At 41.7% G+C, this 18,883-nt stretch overlaps 1 protein-coding gene across 1 annotated transcript in view; it reads left to right on the forward strand.

Annotated features, from left to right (window-relative positions):
• Positions 1-18,883, forward strand: part of CLNK (cytokine dependent hematopoietic cell linker) — a 194,558-nt gene that overhangs the window by 105,416 nt on the left and 70,259 nt on the right. Inside the window, exons 5-8 of the mRNA XM_003258488.4 lie at positions 5,092-5,129; positions 11,041-11,182; positions 12,417-12,523; positions 18,698-18,743. Coding sequence (XP_003258536.2) covers positions 5,092-5,129; positions 11,041-11,182; positions 12,417-12,523; positions 18,698-18,743 — 333 coding nt within the window. The remainder of the gene's footprint in view (positions 1-5,091; positions 5,130-11,040; positions 11,183-12,416; positions 12,524-18,697; positions 18,744-18,883) is intronic.

Below are 18,883 nucleotides of genomic sequence, written 5' to 3' on the forward strand. Positions count from 1 at the left end.
TCTTCCTTTGGAAGGGAATTGGAGCTTCTAGGTTAGTGGTTCTAAAACTTCAGGGTGAATAAATGTCACCAGAGGAGCTGGAGGGAAAAAGCAGACTGATTCCATTGGTTTGCTCTGGGGCTCAGGTTTTGCCTCATTTCCTTTTTTCAGCTCCCAAGGTGAGTCTGATGCAAATGGTCAGGGGACCTCAGCTGGATGGGTATTGGCCAAGCGCCTCTGTCATCCTTGGCTGGGCCTCTGCAGACACGAGAAGAGCTGTTCAAGGGACAGCCACAGGGCTGGAGTAATTGCCTTCTGCCTATCAGGAGGCTCTCCTGGGCTTTACAATGTGTATATCCATCTTCACTTCCCTCCTAAAAATAACTTTCAAAGGGACATTGTTTCTTGCAAAAAGATGTTTCCTTGAGGGAAACACAGACGTCAGTTGTTCTCTGGAGCTCTCTGGTGTCTGTGGGTGATGGATGACCCTCCATACATCCATGCAACATGACCATAACTCTCCCGGGATGCAGATGTGAAATCTACTGAGCAACTCCCTTTCTCTTTTTAGAAAATGGCCCTAGGAAGCCAATCTATCTTTCAGGTCCAGGAAGACGTGAAGGCCTGGAAAGGTTTGGGTGAGCCACTTTGGTGAGGATCTGGGTCCACGAGGGGAAGTGTAAAGCTCTGTTCACTCAGCATGGGAGGAGGAAGGTTCTGTTGCTGCTTCCTGGTTCTGACATGTTCCTGCTGTACCACATGCTATATTTGACAACTGACTATTGATTGATTGTGCATTCACCATATGCCCGTCTCTGCTACACATGGGTTGCAGGAGCCATCAGGAGCCTGAAGTCTTGCCACTGCCTGGGGGGAGGCAGGTACCACAGTCTGTAACTAGATTATTTATTGGTTGGCTTTGTTCCTAGATGCTATGGAGAAACTTAAAAAAAAAAAAAAAAGTATTAATCAGGGAGGACTACCATCTATAATGAAAAAACTACAAATATTAGTGGAATATAATAAAGGTTTATTTCTTCCTCACATCACAATCCAATGTGGATCAAAGGAAGGCTTTTTCCAAACAGTCATTGTGATTCACTTCCCTTTTACCCAACAGCTTCCATCATCCCCTTGGGCCTTGGGGTCTCTACCCAGCTACTGAGGCAAGAACAAGAGCATAGAAGATCAAGTAGGGCAACCTAGAGTCCATCACAGCCAACGCTCCAGGGCTGGGAGATCCATGCCATGCCCACCCACCTGCCCAGTACAGGGGAAGGAGAGATATGTACGCCAGCCAAGCACCACAGGGAAAGGAGACAGGCCTGGTGCTCATGTGTGTGCAGCATTCTCACTGCCATACCAAGTGCCAGGAGTGGTGAGGAACAGGGCTGGAGAGGTGCTCTTTAATTTTTCCCTGACACCGGTGGTCAGAGAAGACCCCTCCAGGGAAGATGACATTTCACACACAGTTGGATGGTGGACAAAGATCCAGGCAGGGGCAGAGCCAAGAAAAGAGGGCTCTAGACAGAGGGATGGTGTGTGCAAGCTCCTGAAGTAGCGTGAGCTGGGTGTGCTGGGAGACTCAAGGAGAGGCTGGCTGAAGCAGCTGAAGTAAGAGGTGAGAAAGAGGTAAAGGAAGAGTTTCATGATTCTTATTGCGGAATGCTGAGACAGGCTTTATTCTAGACGATGGAGATAGGTACGGGATTACCGCAATGAGTGTTTGCAGTACGGGAGAGACTGGGCTCAACTCAGAATACAATAAGGACAAGTGGAAATTTATAGCCAAAGTGTAGCAGGACAAGCCGCAGACAAAACCCCTCAGACACCGAGTTAAAGAAGGAAGGGCTTTATTCTGCCAGGAGCTTTGGCAAGACTCACGTCTCCAACAACTGAGCTCCCCAAGTGAACAATTCCTGTCCCTTTTAAGGGCTTACAACTCTAAGGGGGTCTGCGTGAGAGGGTCGTGATTGATTGAGGAAGCAGCAGGTACATGACTGGGGGCTGCATGTACCAGTAATCAGAATGGAACAGAACAGGACAGGGGTTTTCACAATGCTTTTCCATACAATGTCTGGAATCTATAGATAACATAACCGGTTAGGTCACGGGTCAATCTTTAACCAGGACCAGGGTGCGATGCCAGGCTGTCTGCCTGTGGATTTCATTTCTGCCTTTTAGTTTTTACTTCTTTCTTTGGAGGCAGAAATTGTGCATAAGACAATATGAGGGGTGGTCTCCTCCCTTAAAGGGAGTGGCATGAGGGTCTGGGAAAGGAAAATTGCAAAGAGAAGACCTCAGGGGTAAGGGAAAGGGCGAGGGCAGAGGTGGTTTCCGGCTAAACTGACCTGAAAAGATTCTTGCGGAAGGCAGACCAGGGTGATCAGACATCACCAGAGGAAGGTGGCAGAGGAGGGCCCTGACTGGATGAGATATGGAGGCTGATCAGACATGGAGAATAGGAGATTCTGGCTAAACTGACTTAGCAGGAGTCTTGCAAAAATTGGACAATGCAGAAATGAATGTGGAATCCCACAGGGTAGGGCGTCACAGAGAAGAGAGTTCAGGGTAGCCTGACTACAGTTTGGTCCAGGAGACGAGAGGCTAAAAAGGGATGAGGTCAGAGAGCAGGGTGGGGCAGGTTGTGCTGAGCTCTGGGGGCCACACAGGGCACCTGGTCTGTATGACATGGGCAACGAATGACATGAACTGATGCACAGTGTTAGAATCAGGCTTTAAAATTGCATTTTCCAAAACTCTGCACTGATGACACAGACAGGTACTCTAGGAGATTGAGAGATAAAAGACAATTCCTTCCCTAAAGAACACACAACAAAAAAGTAATCAGATCCTGCCTATTCGTATTTAAATGTCATGGTGAGTGAGACAGAAAACACATGCGTTAACAATTCAGCGAGATTGATGTGGCCTGGAGTAGTCAGGGAGAAAAGCAGGGAAATCAGATCTGAAAGGACGATGAGCATTTGGGAAGCAAAGGGGAGGTGAGAGGGAGAAGGGGCTCCAGGCAGGGTCTGCACCAGCAGACACAGAATGGGCATGAAGCGTATTCGGGGAATCTGGGAGAGTCTCAGGCTGGAACGCTCGCCTCCGGTGAGAAAGGAGACCCCGCAGCTCCCGGAGAAGATGTCAGTATCATGACGGCACTCCTTGAGGCCAATTTCCTAAAATGAAATTATATTGAACCCTGAATTAGACAGTGGAGTTGTTTTCCTCGATAACGAGGGCCAGAGCAGATCCCCAATAATTCTGAGCTCATTTGCTCCTTCCGGGCCAGCTGGTCTTTAATGGGTGACCTTATTAATTTAACTCGATTCATGAGAGAGTACAAATTGCTGCTCTAAAGGGCTGGAAAACGTGTTGGTTTCTCTGCCAGGGAAATCAGTGGGGATGTAATTGTGCTGGGTCAGGAAGGTGTCATCAGTGCCCTAGAGCTGCTATCCAACCACAAGGAGGGACTGGGACCGGGGGCAGGTGCAGGCAGGATTCTGTTCCTCCCAGCTCATTATTTCAAGGAGATTAGCTCTGTCTCATTAACACTTCCCATATGTACTGGTCCTAGGCAAATTCCAGAGAACTGGGTTTCCACTGAGCCAAATTTGCGTTAACTTGTACATTACACCTTAGAAAAGACTTGGGCATGCTGATACAATTAACAACTCTTTATTTCATATTTTGGTAAGATAAGGGAATTCAGAGTGAAAGAACTAATGTTTAAGAAAATAAAAGGCCAGGTGCCGTGGCTCATACCTGTAATCCCAGCACTTTGTGAGGCCAAGGCAGGTGGATCATTTGAGGTCAGGAGTTCAAGAGTAGCCTGGCCAACATAGTGAAACCCCGTTTCTACTAAAAATACAAAAAAATTAGCTGGGCATGGTGGCGTGCTCCTGTAATCCCAGCTACTCGGGAGGCTGAGGCATGAGAATCGCTTGAACCCAGGAGGCGGAGTTTGCAGTGAGCTGAGATTGCACCACTGCACTCCAGCCTGGGTGACAGAGCGAGACTGTGTCTCAAAAAAAACAAGACGAAACAAAACAAAATAAAAATTTAAAAAAAAAAACAGGAAAATAATAAAGCCAGAACAAGAAGTAGAAATGCTTATCACATCATGGTCCTCTACAATACTTAGATGAAATTCAGAAATTTATCCTGAATTTCTCGGCAGCCAAAGGAAGAAAGGAAATATCCTTAAATCAAAGCAAACCAGTTGCTAAGAAGCATGCAGCTTCTGCTCCTGAGACCTGAAACTTCTCACATATGTGCTAATAAAGAGAATTTAATTTAAAAAAAGAAATTAAAAAAATTGTTTCAAAATGCTCCCTGATGCAGGCTAATAGCAGGAAACTACAATACAATTTAGGAAAATAAAGTTGATGAAGAATGAAAAAATCTGCAGTGGTTTTGCATAATCTGATGGTAAAATTTTAAACATAGAATACTGAGTGGGCTGAATGACCCCAGGCGATCTTTCATAAAACAAGCCCAAATAAGAGTGTTGAGTGCTGAGAAAAGGCAACTGCTGTGTTTTCATTCAACAAACACCTGGTCCATAACTCAATTGTTCAATGTGGGGTCTTATGCCTGGTGCTAGAAATAGATGAATGAATAGCTATGACTTCTGTCCTCAAAATACTTATAGTCTATTCAGGAGACAGATGTATGGACAGATTATTGCAACTGCAGCATGCTGTGCCTTATGGGGAAAGAGAAGGGACAATAAACCTCATCATTAGCTGAGCTGCTGCTGACTCATGACTTCGGGAGCAATTGCTGTGAGAGGTCTTCTCACATTATGTTTCTCTTGCAATGGGAATTTTGACCTGCTACAGTAGAGGTAAGGTTTCTTACCTCCAAGTCACTGTTTGATTTGAATTGTATTTTCTTTTCTCCTTTTTCTTTGTCCCTGTTTTGCAAGAGCAACAGGCAGAATGGGAAATAAGGAAAAACACACTTTAGTTTTGAAAAATCACAATCAAGACAAGTTAATTAAAACTGACAGAAGATTTCGGGAGAAAAACAAGGGCCCAGTCTTTTTGATGTCTGGAGCTACCACAGTGATTAAAATAACACTCGGTCTGTTTGTGTTGGCAGGCCAGTACCAGAGGATTAACAAGCCTCTCCTAGACTGGGTAAGTCAGCTGCTTCCTTTATCTATTTTATCAGTATTTAATATTCGCAAAGTAGGTGAATTTTATTCAAGATACTGCGTAAAATTTTTAAAAATCAACAGCAACAGGCTGCATGCGGTGGTTCACACCTGTAATCCCAGCACTTTGGGAGGCCAAGGCAGGCAGATCACCTGAGGCCAGGAGTTCGAGACCAACCTGGCTAACATGAGGAAACCCTGTTTCTACTAAAAATACAAAAAATTAGCCAGGCATAGTGGTGTGAGCCTGTAATCCCAGCTACTCACGAGGCTGAGGCAGGAGAATCGCTTGAACCCGGGAGGCAGAGGCTGCAGTGAGCCGAGATAGCGCCATTGCACTTCAGCCTAGACGACAAGAGTGAAACTCCGTCTCAAAAAAAAAAAAAAAAGAAAACAACAGCAACAACAACAACAAAAATACTTTTCCAAGTGGCATACTTTCCTGGCAAGAAAAACTGCATTCTAAGTCTTGGGTATAAAACTATATTCCAATTCCTCAGCTATAAAATGGAAATAAAAATTAATTAACATGGTCATTGTAAAGGCTGAATAAAGTGAAAATACCAACACGCTTGCTGGCAAGTGCATTGTGAGAAGCGCACTTCCTAACACTCACAGTAAAATTTTAAACTGAAATAAACTTTCTTGAGAGCAATTTCATAATATTAAGTAAGCAACATTAAAATACCCATTTTTAGCCCAATAATTCCATACTTGGGAGTTTAAAAAGCTAATCTAAAATATGTACTGATACTTAAACACATTCACGGATTTTATAATAATATATTTAAATGGCAGCACATTTCAGTTATGCTAAGTATTCAATAATACAAAAGTAACTGCATCTTGATACATCCATTTTATGAAATCATTTGCAATATTTACAAATAATTTTAACAACTAGAGAAAAAGATTAAAATTTATAACATTAATTCAGTATATTTTATTACAAGTAACTGTATAGGTATATAATTTAAATAGTTTTAACTTGCATATCTCTAGATTAGATAGGCAGATATATGATTGATTGATTGATTCTGCTCATAAACTCATTGACTCTTTTCTGTTTGAAGTAGCTCTTTAAGACTCTAACTAAAGCTTATGGACCCTTACCCAGAAACACACAAACACTCATACACATACACACACATGCACACACAAAAATTGTAAAAATTAAAAGGTTCATGGGTAAAGAATATTGAACCTCTAGTTAAGAATCCTTGAAACTGATAGAAAATAGATAATACATTGATAGATAAATAGATACAACTCTATATTTAAAACAAATGTCTCTTTCTCTCTCTTCCTCTCTCTCTCTCTAAAGAAGTACACCAAAATACTTATATTTATTCCTGGGGGCAAAAGTCTCTTCTGACCTGGAGTGATGGTTGTTCTTCCCAGCCTTCTTATCATGTCCTGACTCTATGAAGTCTAGCAAAGGTATTGGGTGGAAAGTTGGAAAATGGGTTCAGGCTCACATCCCAGTTCTTCCAGCAGGTCCAAGACTTCCCCCAAGAGGCTATGCCCTAGAGAGCCTTGGTGATGGCCATAACAGTATGTAAATGGCACCTTTGCACAAATACCCATCTGTCAAATCCCCAAAGGAGTCTCCTGCCCGAGCTCTGGCTCAGAGCTCACTGGGTGTACAGTTCTAGAACCGAGACACCTTCTCTCCCTTTACTGTGTCAATGGTGAAATTTCCTGGAGTTCACATACTAGCAGCTTTGCTTTGCTTTGTCCTGGGTACTGGGCTCTACCTATGGCTCAGCACATCACCTAGAGAAAAAAGATCCAACAGGTACTGAGTTCCTGCTGTGGAATAGATGCCAAAGTAGAGACTTGAGATACATTTTCTCAATTAACAACAACAAGATAAGGTGGGTTTAGTCATCTCCAATTTACAGATTGAACATATCAGTCAGGGAGCTTAAGTAACCTTCCCAAGAATGCAAGATCAAGAGTCATGTCCCTGCTTACACATAACACGATGCTGGCTGCGGATTTTAATGCGGAGGAGCACATTCCAGAATTCCTGTGATGACCATTGCATGTGAGTGTATCTGTTGCAGACTGGTGTCCATTCCTGCCAGTCTAGTGTTTAGACCCAGAGCCTTTGATAAGTGCCTGTGTTAGTCTTCTAGTGTTGCCATAACAAAATGCTATAAACTGGATGGCTCAAACAACAGAGGTTTATTTTCTCATGACTCTGAAGACCAGTCAAGTCCAAGATCAAAGTGCCAGTAGGGTTGGCGAGAACTATCCCCTTAGGATGCAAATGACTACCCTTTCCCTGTGTGCTCACATGGCCTTTCCTCAGTGTGTGCATTTGGGGACAGGTGGGGAGAGAGAGGGAGAAACCCAGAGAAAGAGAGAGAACTCTGGTGTCTCTTCTTAAAAGAACACTAATCCTATCAGATAAGAACCCCACCCTTATGAACTCACTTAACCTGAATTCTTTTTTTAGAGGTAGCATCTTCAAATATAGCCACACTGATGATTAGGGCTTCAACACACAAATTGTGTGTGAGCAGTAGGGGGTGGGGTGGAGGTAGAGAAACATTTAGTCTACAACAATAGCCAAAGCAAAATCTAAGGTTAGAGAGGAATGGTTGAGGCCGTCTTTTATGGCAACTGTTCTTATTAACAGTACAGACATATAGGAATCCAATTTTACAGATGAAAAAACAAAGCTTCAGGGCAAAGGCATATCTCCAATCCAGCAAAGTGAAGACTTTAGTCAAAGTCTTCATGTCCAAAGTCCAATGACACTACACCTCAAATGTTGTGCAGTACCAATGGTCCATAACCTGGTCTCCTGGCTCCATTTCAGGAATGAAAAAATGACAAAAAAAAAAAAAAAAGGCAGTCTTGGCCAATTCACTTGGGGACGGGCGCCCCTGGGGGGATATGAACCCATAGAATTTTCTTGACTATACATTTTACCTAAATTCTCACACCTAAACCTGATTGAATGAACTAGAATTTCAAAAATGATGGTGTCAGCTTTAGCACAAAATTTCACATTGCAGTTGCTTTTACTGTGATAGCGTCACATTTTAAGACAATATACAGAGAGTGATGTCACTTCTTGAGGCCCCACCCTTCGCAGTAAAGACCCAAATAATTGTATTTGTTTTCCATTGCTGTCATGTCACATCCCCACAGATTTGGCAGCTTGACCATTTATTATCGCACAGTGGATGCAATCAGAAGTCTGGGTACAGCATGGCTTAACTAGTTCCCCTGTTCTGGGTCTCACAAGACTGAAAGCAACATGCTGGCAGGGCTGCATTCTCCTCCAGGGGCTCTGAAGAGGAACTTGCTTCCAGAATCTTTCGGGTTGTTTCATAGAATCCAGTTCCTTTCTGTTGTAGGACTGTGGTCCCCATGTCCCTGCTGGCTGGCTGTTGTCAAATCCTTCTACTCTTGGACTCTCTCTAAATTGTCCTTCTGCCAGATCTCTCTTTCTTTCTCTTCTACTTCCTTTCTCTGACTTCCTCTTCTGCTTTTTGAAACAGGTTTTTCTCAGATAAAATCTACCTGCCATTCAATTTACCCATTTTATGAGTGCAATTCAATGGTTTTTTAGTATATTCACAGAGTTGTATAACCATCACTCCAATCAATATATTTTTATCATCTCAAAATGAAACCCAGTTCCCCCTTCCCCCAGACCTTGGCAAATATTAATCTACTCTTTATCTATAGATCCTCCTCTTCTGGACATTTCATATAAACAGAATCATGCAACATTCCATTTTGTATATGACTACCTTCTTTCATTTAGTATAATATTATCAAGGCTCATCCATCTTATAGCATATATCAGTACTTTATTCCTTTTCATTGCTGAATAATATTCCATTGCATGACTATACAACACTTTATTACCTATGCAGTAGTTCATGGATACTTGGGTTATTTCCACTTTTTTACTATTAAGAAAAATACTGCTATAAACATGTGCTAGTTTTTGTGTGAATGTGGAATTGCTGGATTATATGGTAGCTCTGTGTTTAACGTTTTGAGGGACTGCCAAAGTGTTTTCTGCAGCAGCTGTGCCCTATTACATTCCCATCAGCAATGCATGAGAGTCTCAAATTCTCCACATTCTTGTCAGCCCTGATTATTATCTGTCTTTTTTCTAATCATCTTGTTGGTGTATGGCTGACATCTCATTGTGCTTTTGAGTTGCGTTTTCTTAATGGCTAATGATATTGAGCATCTCTCCATGGGATTATTGATGATTTGTATATCTTCTTTGAAGAAACATCCATTCAGATCCTTTTCCCAATTTAAAATTTGGTTATTTATCTTTAAATCATTGCATTGTAAGAGTTTTTCATACATTCTGGATTTAAGCTCCTTATCAGATACATTATTTGCAAATATTTTCTTCGTTCCACAGTTGCCTTTTTATTTTTTGTGGTCTTTTGAAGCACACAAGATTTTCATTTTAATTAAGTCCAATTTATCTATTTCTTTTATTGCTTGTATTTTTTGTCCTATCTAAGAAACCATTGCCTAAGCCAAGAAATGAAGATTTACTCCAATATTTTAAGGGTTTTATAGTTTTAGCTGTTAAATTTATATTCATGGCCCATTTGCATTTAATTTTTGCATATGATATAAAAAAGAGGTTCAGCCTCACCACCATGCATGTGGATATCCAGTTGTCCTAGGACTATCTGTTGAAAGACTGTTCTTTCCACCCATTGAATTGTCTTAGTACACATCTTAAAAATCAATTAACCCTCAGTGTGAAGGTTTATTTCTGGACTCTCAATTATATTCCAATTATCTGCTCATCTATCTTACTACCAATACCACATTGTCTTGATTACTGCATCTATGTAGTAACTTTTGAAATAAGTGTTAGTCCTCCAACTTTATCTTTTTTTTTTTTTTACCCAAGATTGTTTTGGCTATTCTTGGTTCTTCTTATTTTCTTAAGAATTTTAGGATTATCTTGTCAATTTCTGCAAAATAAATCCATATATTAATTTGCAAAGTATTTCTATTTTAAGAAGATTGTCTCCCAATCCATGATCATTAGTCATCTTTCCATTTATTTAGGTCTTCTGAAATTACTATCAACAGTGCTTTGCAGTTTTCAGTGTACCAGTTTTGCACTTCTTTTGTTAAATTTATTTCCATATATTTTATTCTCCTTGATGCTATTGCTAATATAATTGCTTTCTGTTTTAAAACATTTTTGTACAGATGAGGTCTCACTCTGTTGTCCAGGCTGTTCTCAAACTCCTAGCCTCAAGCAATCCTCCTACCTCAGCCTCCCAAAGCACTGGGATTACAAGCACGAGCCACTGCACCTAGCCCATTTTCTTAATTTCTATTTTCAATTTGTATTACTAATTTATAGAAATATAAATTGTCATTACTAGCATATAGAACTACAACTGAATTTGGTATATTAATCCTGTATCCTGACACCTTGAAGAATCATTTATTAGTTCTAATAATTTTTTTAGTGAATTCTTCAAATACAAGATTATCTTATTTGCAAATAAGTCCTCTTTCTGCTTCTAAGGGTTCATGTGATTACATTGGGCCCACCCAGGTAATCCAGGACAATCTGCCTATTTTAAGGTCAGCTGATTAGTGACCTTCATTACATCTACACTGTCCCTTCACAGCAGTACCTAGATTAGTATTGATTGCGTAATCAGAGATGGGAATATTGGGAGATAGCTTTAGAATTCTCACTAGTGCAAGAATTAAACTTCTATTTAAGATCCTAGGCCCCAGACTCTTAAATATTTAACTTGCAGCTAAGAAAATCTACCCCACTCCTCTAGCCAGCACTGTAGCCTGTCTTTGTCGACATCATACCTTCCTTTGACTCACTGGTGGTAAGAATATTACCATCTTCTTAGGAAAGAAACTTTGCTGCAGTCCTGGATGAAGCAAAAGGCCACAGTGATGATGACTATGATGACCCTGAGCTTCCGATGGAAGAGACGTGGCAGTCGATTAAAATTTTACCAGCCCGGCCTATAAAGGAATCTGAATATGCAGGTAACATTTGGGGGTCTGCCTAAAGTAAGAAGATGCGTGTACATGCCTCCATATTGCACACCATTTAAAGGTGTGGTTTCTGAATTAAACAACCCTAGGTTAACATCTGCCCCCATGACTTACTAGCTGTGTGACCTTGAGAAAGTCTCTCCAATTCACTTTCTCTTTCTGAAAACAGGGTTCATAATAATTGAAGCTGCCCCAGAAGGCTCTTTTGAAGATTATGTGAATGATGCATGTTGAGTTCTCACCAGAGGACCTGGTACCAAGCCAGAGATCTGTAACTCTCAGCTATTATTATCATGATGCTCTGCTTGAGCCCTAGGAACAACTGATGAGCATAACGGAGGGTGGACAGGCAGGGATGGGGCAGCATGGGAAATGTTAAATGAGGTCTGCATAGAGGAGAGTAGAATGAAAAAAAAAAGACTTTTTAACTTGGTTAATTCATTGTGCAGCCAGCCAGCCTAAGAGCGTCAGCAGGGCATGGCAGCAAAGCTGCAATTGTTAAGAATAAAGAGGACCTAATTTCACACCTGCCTCTGTCTCTAACTGTGGCACAAAGGGCAGCTTCAGCAAGTTCCTTGAGATAAAGCACCCTATTGTAAGGGGAAAGAGGAAGCACTCATGATTTCTGAGGGCCTCAACCACTAAAGTGAATCTACAGAAGTGTATTTGGAGAAAGTCATCTTGTAAATGATGATGACTTTTTTTGTTCATTCATTCAATAAGCATTCATTGAGCATCTCCTATGTGCCAGTTTCTATGTTGGGATTGATTGGGGGACACAAAGACAAACAATGCATGATCCATACCCTCAGGAAGGTGCAATCTAGTGGCAGAAACCGGCAGCTCAACCGATGAATGTGATAGAATATGCTAAGTGTGTAATATAGAAAGGAGAGCTGGCGTGGGGTATGACTGGGTGGGATCTAGTAAGATTTTTAAAGGGCATGGCATAGCCCAAATTTTGTAAGATTTGTAGAATTTCTAAGGTGAATGAGAAAATGAAGAAAGTTCAAGTTCAAACTTTGGCATTCATTTGTGTGCACTGAGACGAGCAATTTCTCCCCTTCATACCTCAGTCTCCTACTCTGTTAAATGAAAGCAGAATTGCTTGCCTCGTACTTACATTGTAATGATCCAATGAGTTTGTAGATGTGCAAATACTTTGTAAATTGTAATGTGCTGAGTCCACGTCAGGTATGACTTTCATATTTTTCTGTTTGCACAGATACACGCTATTTCAAGGTTGCAATGGACACTCCCCTTCCGTTAGACACCAGGACCTCTATCCCCATTGGACAGCAGACCTGGAACACACAGACGAGGTTGGAAAGAGTGAGTAAAGGCTGGACATTGTGACACAAACATGGGTAGGGCTCTTCCTAATCAGCTAGAAACTGCCCCATCTCCTGTCCCCCAGGCCATCTCATTAGGGAAAGAGCAGGTCAAGCTCACTGAGGTGGAGGGGAGGTGACTCTTGTGACTGGTAGCATCATGGCCCTACCTCTAGAAAGGAGGAGAATTCAGGTGTGTGGAAGATTGTGAGCCAGAGAGCAGGCTAAGGACTTTGACATGCGTCCCATCTAACGCTCATCACATTCTCCAGAGAAAGAACATGAACTCAAATCTTTCTGATCATAATATAAGATTTTGCCCAGAGTCTCAGCCCAACGTGGTGAACTATGAGCTGGGAGGTAATAAGTAAGTCATGAAACCTGTCTAAGCCTCCTTATAACTTTATCTACCAAACAGGGAAAAACAGAAAATCCTACCATACTTATTTCAAAATGCTGTTTGGAAGCTACAAAAGATAATTTTGCACTACTGCACTCCAACCTGGGTGACAGAGTGGGACTCCGTCTCAAAAAACAAAAAAAAATCTAGTAAATGCAAATGCCCTAAATGCATACATAGAATTTTATTTTTAATAAAACATTTGCTAACACTTAATTTTCTTAATCCAGAAAGGCATAAAATACAAATGATCACCCCCTGGGATTGCAGTTATTGGTCATAACATTTTGGTGCACTTCATTATCAGTATTTTCTTTTCTTTTCTTTCTTTTCTTTTCTTTCTTTTCTTTTCTTTTTTTTGAGATGGAGTTTTGCTCTGTCACCCAGGCTGGAGTGCAATGGCGCAATCTCAGTTCACTGTAACCTCTGCCTCCCAGGTTCAAGTGATTCTCCTGCTTCGGCCTCCTGAGTAGCTGGCGCACGTCACCACGCCCAGCTAATTTTTGTATTTTTAGTAGAGACGGGATTTCACCATGTTGGCCAGGCTGGTCTCAAAATCCTGACCTCGTGATCTACCCATCTTGGCCTCCCAAAGTGCTGGGATTATGGGTGTGAGCCACTGAGCCCGGCCATTGTCAGTATTTTCTATGCAGATATCTGTCAAACAAGGGAAGCCTCATTGTTTAGTATATACCTGCTTTATTTTTCTTCTTACATTAAGTTCTGGTATAAAACAATTTCCTATGTGATAAACAAGCATTCAGAAGTATAATTTTTGTAGATAAAGCATAACCCATTATGGGATTTTCAATTATTTTACTAAACCATTGAGTGAAGACATTTTAAAGGCTTTTAGTATGTATTGTAAAATTTCCTTTCTAAAAAATTGTTTCCATTTACCCTCCCAGAAACTCTGTATAGGAATGTCCACCCCTTAGAAATATCACCAAAACTGGCTATTACTTTTTCAGTTGTATTTTTTAAAAAGGGATTTCACTATTCTTTTTTAGTTTGTACCACAGTTATTAGTGAGTATTAACGTGCTTTTGAATATTCCTCACATATTATATATTCACATTGTCTGTTTAACTTGAGGGCTTCTGTTAATTTGGACAGAAAAATGAAACTACAAATCTTATCAAGCAACACCGACCGTTTACACAGAAGATATCTGATAGAGACTGAAGGAGCAAGATGAGTAATGAAAAATCAAACACTTCCTTTTTACACGGGCACAGCAATGATTGAAGCTAAACACTTCAATCATTCACTCAACAAATTCATTCAAGAACTGTGTCATCAGTGCCTGCTAGGATCAGACACAATTATAGACTCTAAAGACATATCCGTGAACTAGCAATTCCCTGTGCTCATGAAACATACATGCTAATGGTAGGAGACCAGTGATAAATAAATACACAATACACAGACAATAGATAAGCAAGTGTACTTTGAAAAATAATGATAATGCAGGACAAGGAAGGTCAAGGAAAAAAATTCTCAGTAGAGATCGAACTGAAAGAATGAATGACATTTAATCCTTAAAACATTCTTGTGGCCAGACGTCGTGGCTCACACCTGTAATCTCAGCACTTTGGGAGTCTGAAGTAGGCAGATCACAAGGTCAGGAGTTCGAGACCAGCCTGGCCAACATGGTGAAACCCCATCTCTACTAAAAATAGAAAAATTAGCCAGGTGTGGTGGTGGGCACTTGTAGTCCCAGCTACTCAGGAGGCTGAGGCAAGAGAATTGCTTGAACCCAGGAGTCGGAGGTTGCAGTGAGCCGAGATTGCACTACTGCACTCCAGCCTGGTGACCAAGCGAGACTCTGTCTCAAAAACAAACACAAAAACAAACAAACAAACAAAAATCTTGAAAGATGAACATCATCACTTCCATTTTAATGGCTCCAATTTTATAAGCTCTGTGCCTTTGGGTCTGTTACTCACCCTCTCTGAGCCTTCATGGTCTTACCTATAAAATCCCATCACTGTTGTAGTAACACATAGAAAACACAGTATTTCTATGTGCTTCCAGCACATAGGCTGAGGTGGGAGGATAATTTGAGCGAGCCTGGGAGGTCGAGGCTGCAGTGAGCTGAGATAGCACCACTGCACTTCAGCCTGGGCAACAGAGTGAGACTCTGTCTCAAAAAAGAAAAAAAGAAAAGAAAAGAAATGAATCTTCAATAAGATCCAAGAAATGCATCTTTGTGCTTCCAGCCTGAAGCACAAAGCAATCAGTCCGTAAAGGACATCTCTATGAGATCAGGCGCTATTTTAGCCCCGACATCTGCCATGGTACCTTTGTAAGAGGTTCTCCATAGATATTGGTTAAATGAATGAAAAATAACAAACTTTCAATCATTTGAACTCAAGCTTTAAAAATAAATACCTGTTTAATAGGAAAAGAGACCGAGTCTTTCCCCAGTTCAACTTCTGTTCACAAAGATTTTCTCAGTCTGGCCTTCAAAATTCTTCTATTTTCCTGCTACTATTTGCTGCTATCATCAAGATCTGCATCTAGCGCAGTCCCCCAGGAGTTGTCTGAGAGAGAGGAGAGCATTTCAGGACACTCATCACCAGAGCATAAAGTGTGGCCAGGGAAGGAGAATTCCAGAGAGACTGGACCAGTGGCTGAAGACACAGTTCTGGTCTGGTTATAAAGAAGTAGAGAACGCTGAACTAAAAAAGTTGAGCTGAACTTTCCCTGTGAATGACTGGCAATCCCTTTTCACATAGATAAGCCTTCATGAATACAATTTTTTTTTTACAAAGAATAATTCTTATTTGATTTTTTTAAAAACAACTATGCCAGGATTTAAGCCTTTATTCTTACACTTTCTATTCCTTCATATCATCTTTGTAGCTTCCTGTTAAAAACAAGTTTCTTCCTTTGGCTAGATCACTTTGCAGGTGGAACTACAATCTCAGCACATTAAGTCAAATGAAATCATGTGAGGAAAAAGGACAGGGCAAGGTGAGCAAAATTTCAGAGGGGAGTTGTCTCATAAATTCAACAAGTGTTTGGCCTCAATTCAGATAAAGAGGGAGTTTTAGCCAGGTGCAGTGGTTCACGCCTGTAATCCCAACATTTTAGGAGGCTGAGGCAGGTGAATTGCTTGAGCCCAGGAGCTCAGTAGCAGCCTGAGTAACATAGTAACATCTCATCTCTAAAAAACAATGAAAAAAAAAATTGGCTGGGTGTGGTGGAGCATGCCTGTAATCCCAGCTACTCTGAGGACTGAGGTGGGAGGATCACCTGAGCCTGGGAGGTCGAGGCTGCAGTGAGCCGTGATCATGCCACTTCACTCTAGCCTGGGTGACAGAACAAGACCTAGTCTCAGAAAAAAAAAAGAGGTGAGGGAGGAGTTTCACTTTTGTAATCAGTGTTCTAAAAATCAAGTATTTATGGCAAGCAGATTATCATTTTTGTGACAATCTCATTCCTAGGAGGTGATTCTTACTAGTTATGCACATCTGAGATTAAACTATCTGTGAAATGGATTTCCAGCCAGGTGTGATGGCTCACACTCGTAGTCCCCACGTTTTGGGAGGCCAAGGCAGGTGGATTGCTTGAGCCCAGGAGTTCAAGACCAGCATGGGTAACATGGTGAAACTCCATCTCTACAAAAAGTACAAAAATTAGCTGGGCATGGTGATGCACACCTGTAGTCCCAGCTACTTGGGAGGCTGAAGTGGGAGGATCGCTTGAGCCCGGGAGGTCAAGGTTGCAGTGAGCTGAAATCGTGCCACTGCATTCCAGCCTGGGTGACAGAGTGAACTCCAGCCTGAGTGACAGAGTGAGACCCTGTCTCAAAGAAAATAAAAAGAAATGGATCTTCAATAATTTTTACAAAGGCCAGTTCTTTTCTAGACCCCTTAGGTGGGTCTTGACAATTGTCTTGCCCTAAACCACTGCCCATCCTTCTATTTATTGAGCATGTACTGTGTACCAAATTCAGTGGTTAGCAGTGGGGGTAGAAAGGTGAGCCAGTGCCCACAGTCTAAGGGAGGAGGCAGTGACCCAGATGGGCAGTTTCCATGTTCTAGGAAGTGGTCAGATGGAGGTGAGCACAGGGTGCAAACGCACACAGACCTGCATCTCTGAGCATAGCCAGTGCCATTGGAGGGGGCTGATGAAGGAAGCCATATGATGCAGTCTTCCACAACTGGCACATGTTTCATAGTGATCAGTGGTTCTCTGTGGAAAGTTTTTGCCCCCCAAGTGACTTTTGACAAAGTCTAGTGACATTTTTGGTTGTCACAACTGAGTTCTACTGACATCTAGTAGGTAGAAGACAGAAATGTTACTAAGCATCCTACAAGGCACAAGAATTTTCCAACCCCAAATCTCAATTCTCAGTAGTACCCAAACTGAAAAATCTGTTACAATGTACCTGTGAATCCAAGCTGGTATTTCTCTTTGTTCCCTCATAATCTAGCATTGCCACAGACACATTAGTAGGTACTAGTAAATATTTATTTGACAGAAGTTGGGAATTGCCCCAGGGGAGGGACAGGAAATATTCCTGGGTGGGAGAATCCTGTACTAATACTGCTGCTTGGGACTGCTTGGAGCCCCATCCTAAGACCCTGAGATTGCAAATCCCACCTAAGATGGAGACAGCGGGAACCTCTCCTGCCTCCATGACCAGGCTAGCAATGCAGCGTGGGGCATGAGCATTGAGAGAGACTCCCTCTGTGGGGCAGGCACACAGAGAAGATTAAAAGATGAGCATGCACAAGAACATTGAAAAAACCCTCCAGCACCCCAATCCCCACAAGGTAACCCTGGAGAAACTGGAAGCTGATGGTGTAATGAAGAAGTCAATAGCCACAATAAAAAAAAAAATCCAACCAACACTCAACCCTTAACTAGATATAACCTAAAGAAGAAGGGCCATGCCCTTTCCAGGCATAAATACTGTGGTTCAATGTTCCACAGAGGATAAGAGGTAACGGGGGATTCAATGAGCCCCTGACCCACCATGCCCAACTCAACCTGGTGCCAACAAAGACTAATACTAAGACCCTAATACTAACCTAGGCTTAAAGGTTCTCAAAGACATAGGGAACCCTTTATGATCTTCATCTTCTTCACCCTTATGTCTTCCAGTTGTGTGCCCCATAATAGTTCACTAATGTCTTTAATAATATTAATAGTGATACATGTATTCAGTGTGGTTAGCAACACCTGTGTTCTCGGCACAGTGCTTGTGTTCCGTGTTATCCTCCCATCCTCAAAAGGTATCAGTGCTTTTGTTACCTCCATTTCACAGATGAGGAAACTGAGGCTAAGTAATTTGCCATGTTCTCACAGTCAGCACGAGCTGGAGGTGGAATCCTAATCCAGGCCTTCCCACGAGGCCATACCCTGACCTGCCTGCCTGATTGCTTTCATGTACCTGATCCCATAGATGGATCTTCGTGTTAACTCAGGGACATGAATGATGAGCATTTTTCCTATGATAAAGATGAAAAATCTGAAGTTCATAATATACTGAATGCCTTTTCCAAAGCCAGCAATAGAGGCAGGATTGGTTCTTAACCCCACATGTTTTTATACCAAACACCACTCAGGCCACTGCACCCTTCATTGGCAGAGGTACATGTGTTTATACATGTTTGTTGACAGCCAACCATACATTGAAAACCAGAGAGCCCAGGGACTTATGGCTTTATCCTTGGGAACCTAACCACAGAGAATGTCAAGACATCAGATGGTGTCATAGGCACAGCAGAAGAGATAATGGTGCCTCATTGTCTTGTACAGGTGGACAAACCCATTTCCAAGGACATCAGAAGCCAAAACATTAAAGGTAAAGTCATGTCAATCAAAGTTTAAAATGTAAGTATGAAAACATCTGTTTTGCTTCTAAGATCCTCTGGCATTGTTGTTTGTGGTCATAGGTGATCTTACATAAGGTGATCTATTGAATTACACTTCAGGAAATAACTA

The sequence above is a fragment of the Nomascus leucogenys genome, chromosome 20 (assembly GCF_006542625.1).
Source record: "Nomascus leucogenys isolate Asia chromosome 20, Asia_NLE_v1, whole genome shotgun sequence".
NCBI classification, from domain to species: Eukaryota; Metazoa; Chordata; class Mammalia; order Primates; family Hylobatidae; genus Nomascus; species Nomascus leucogenys.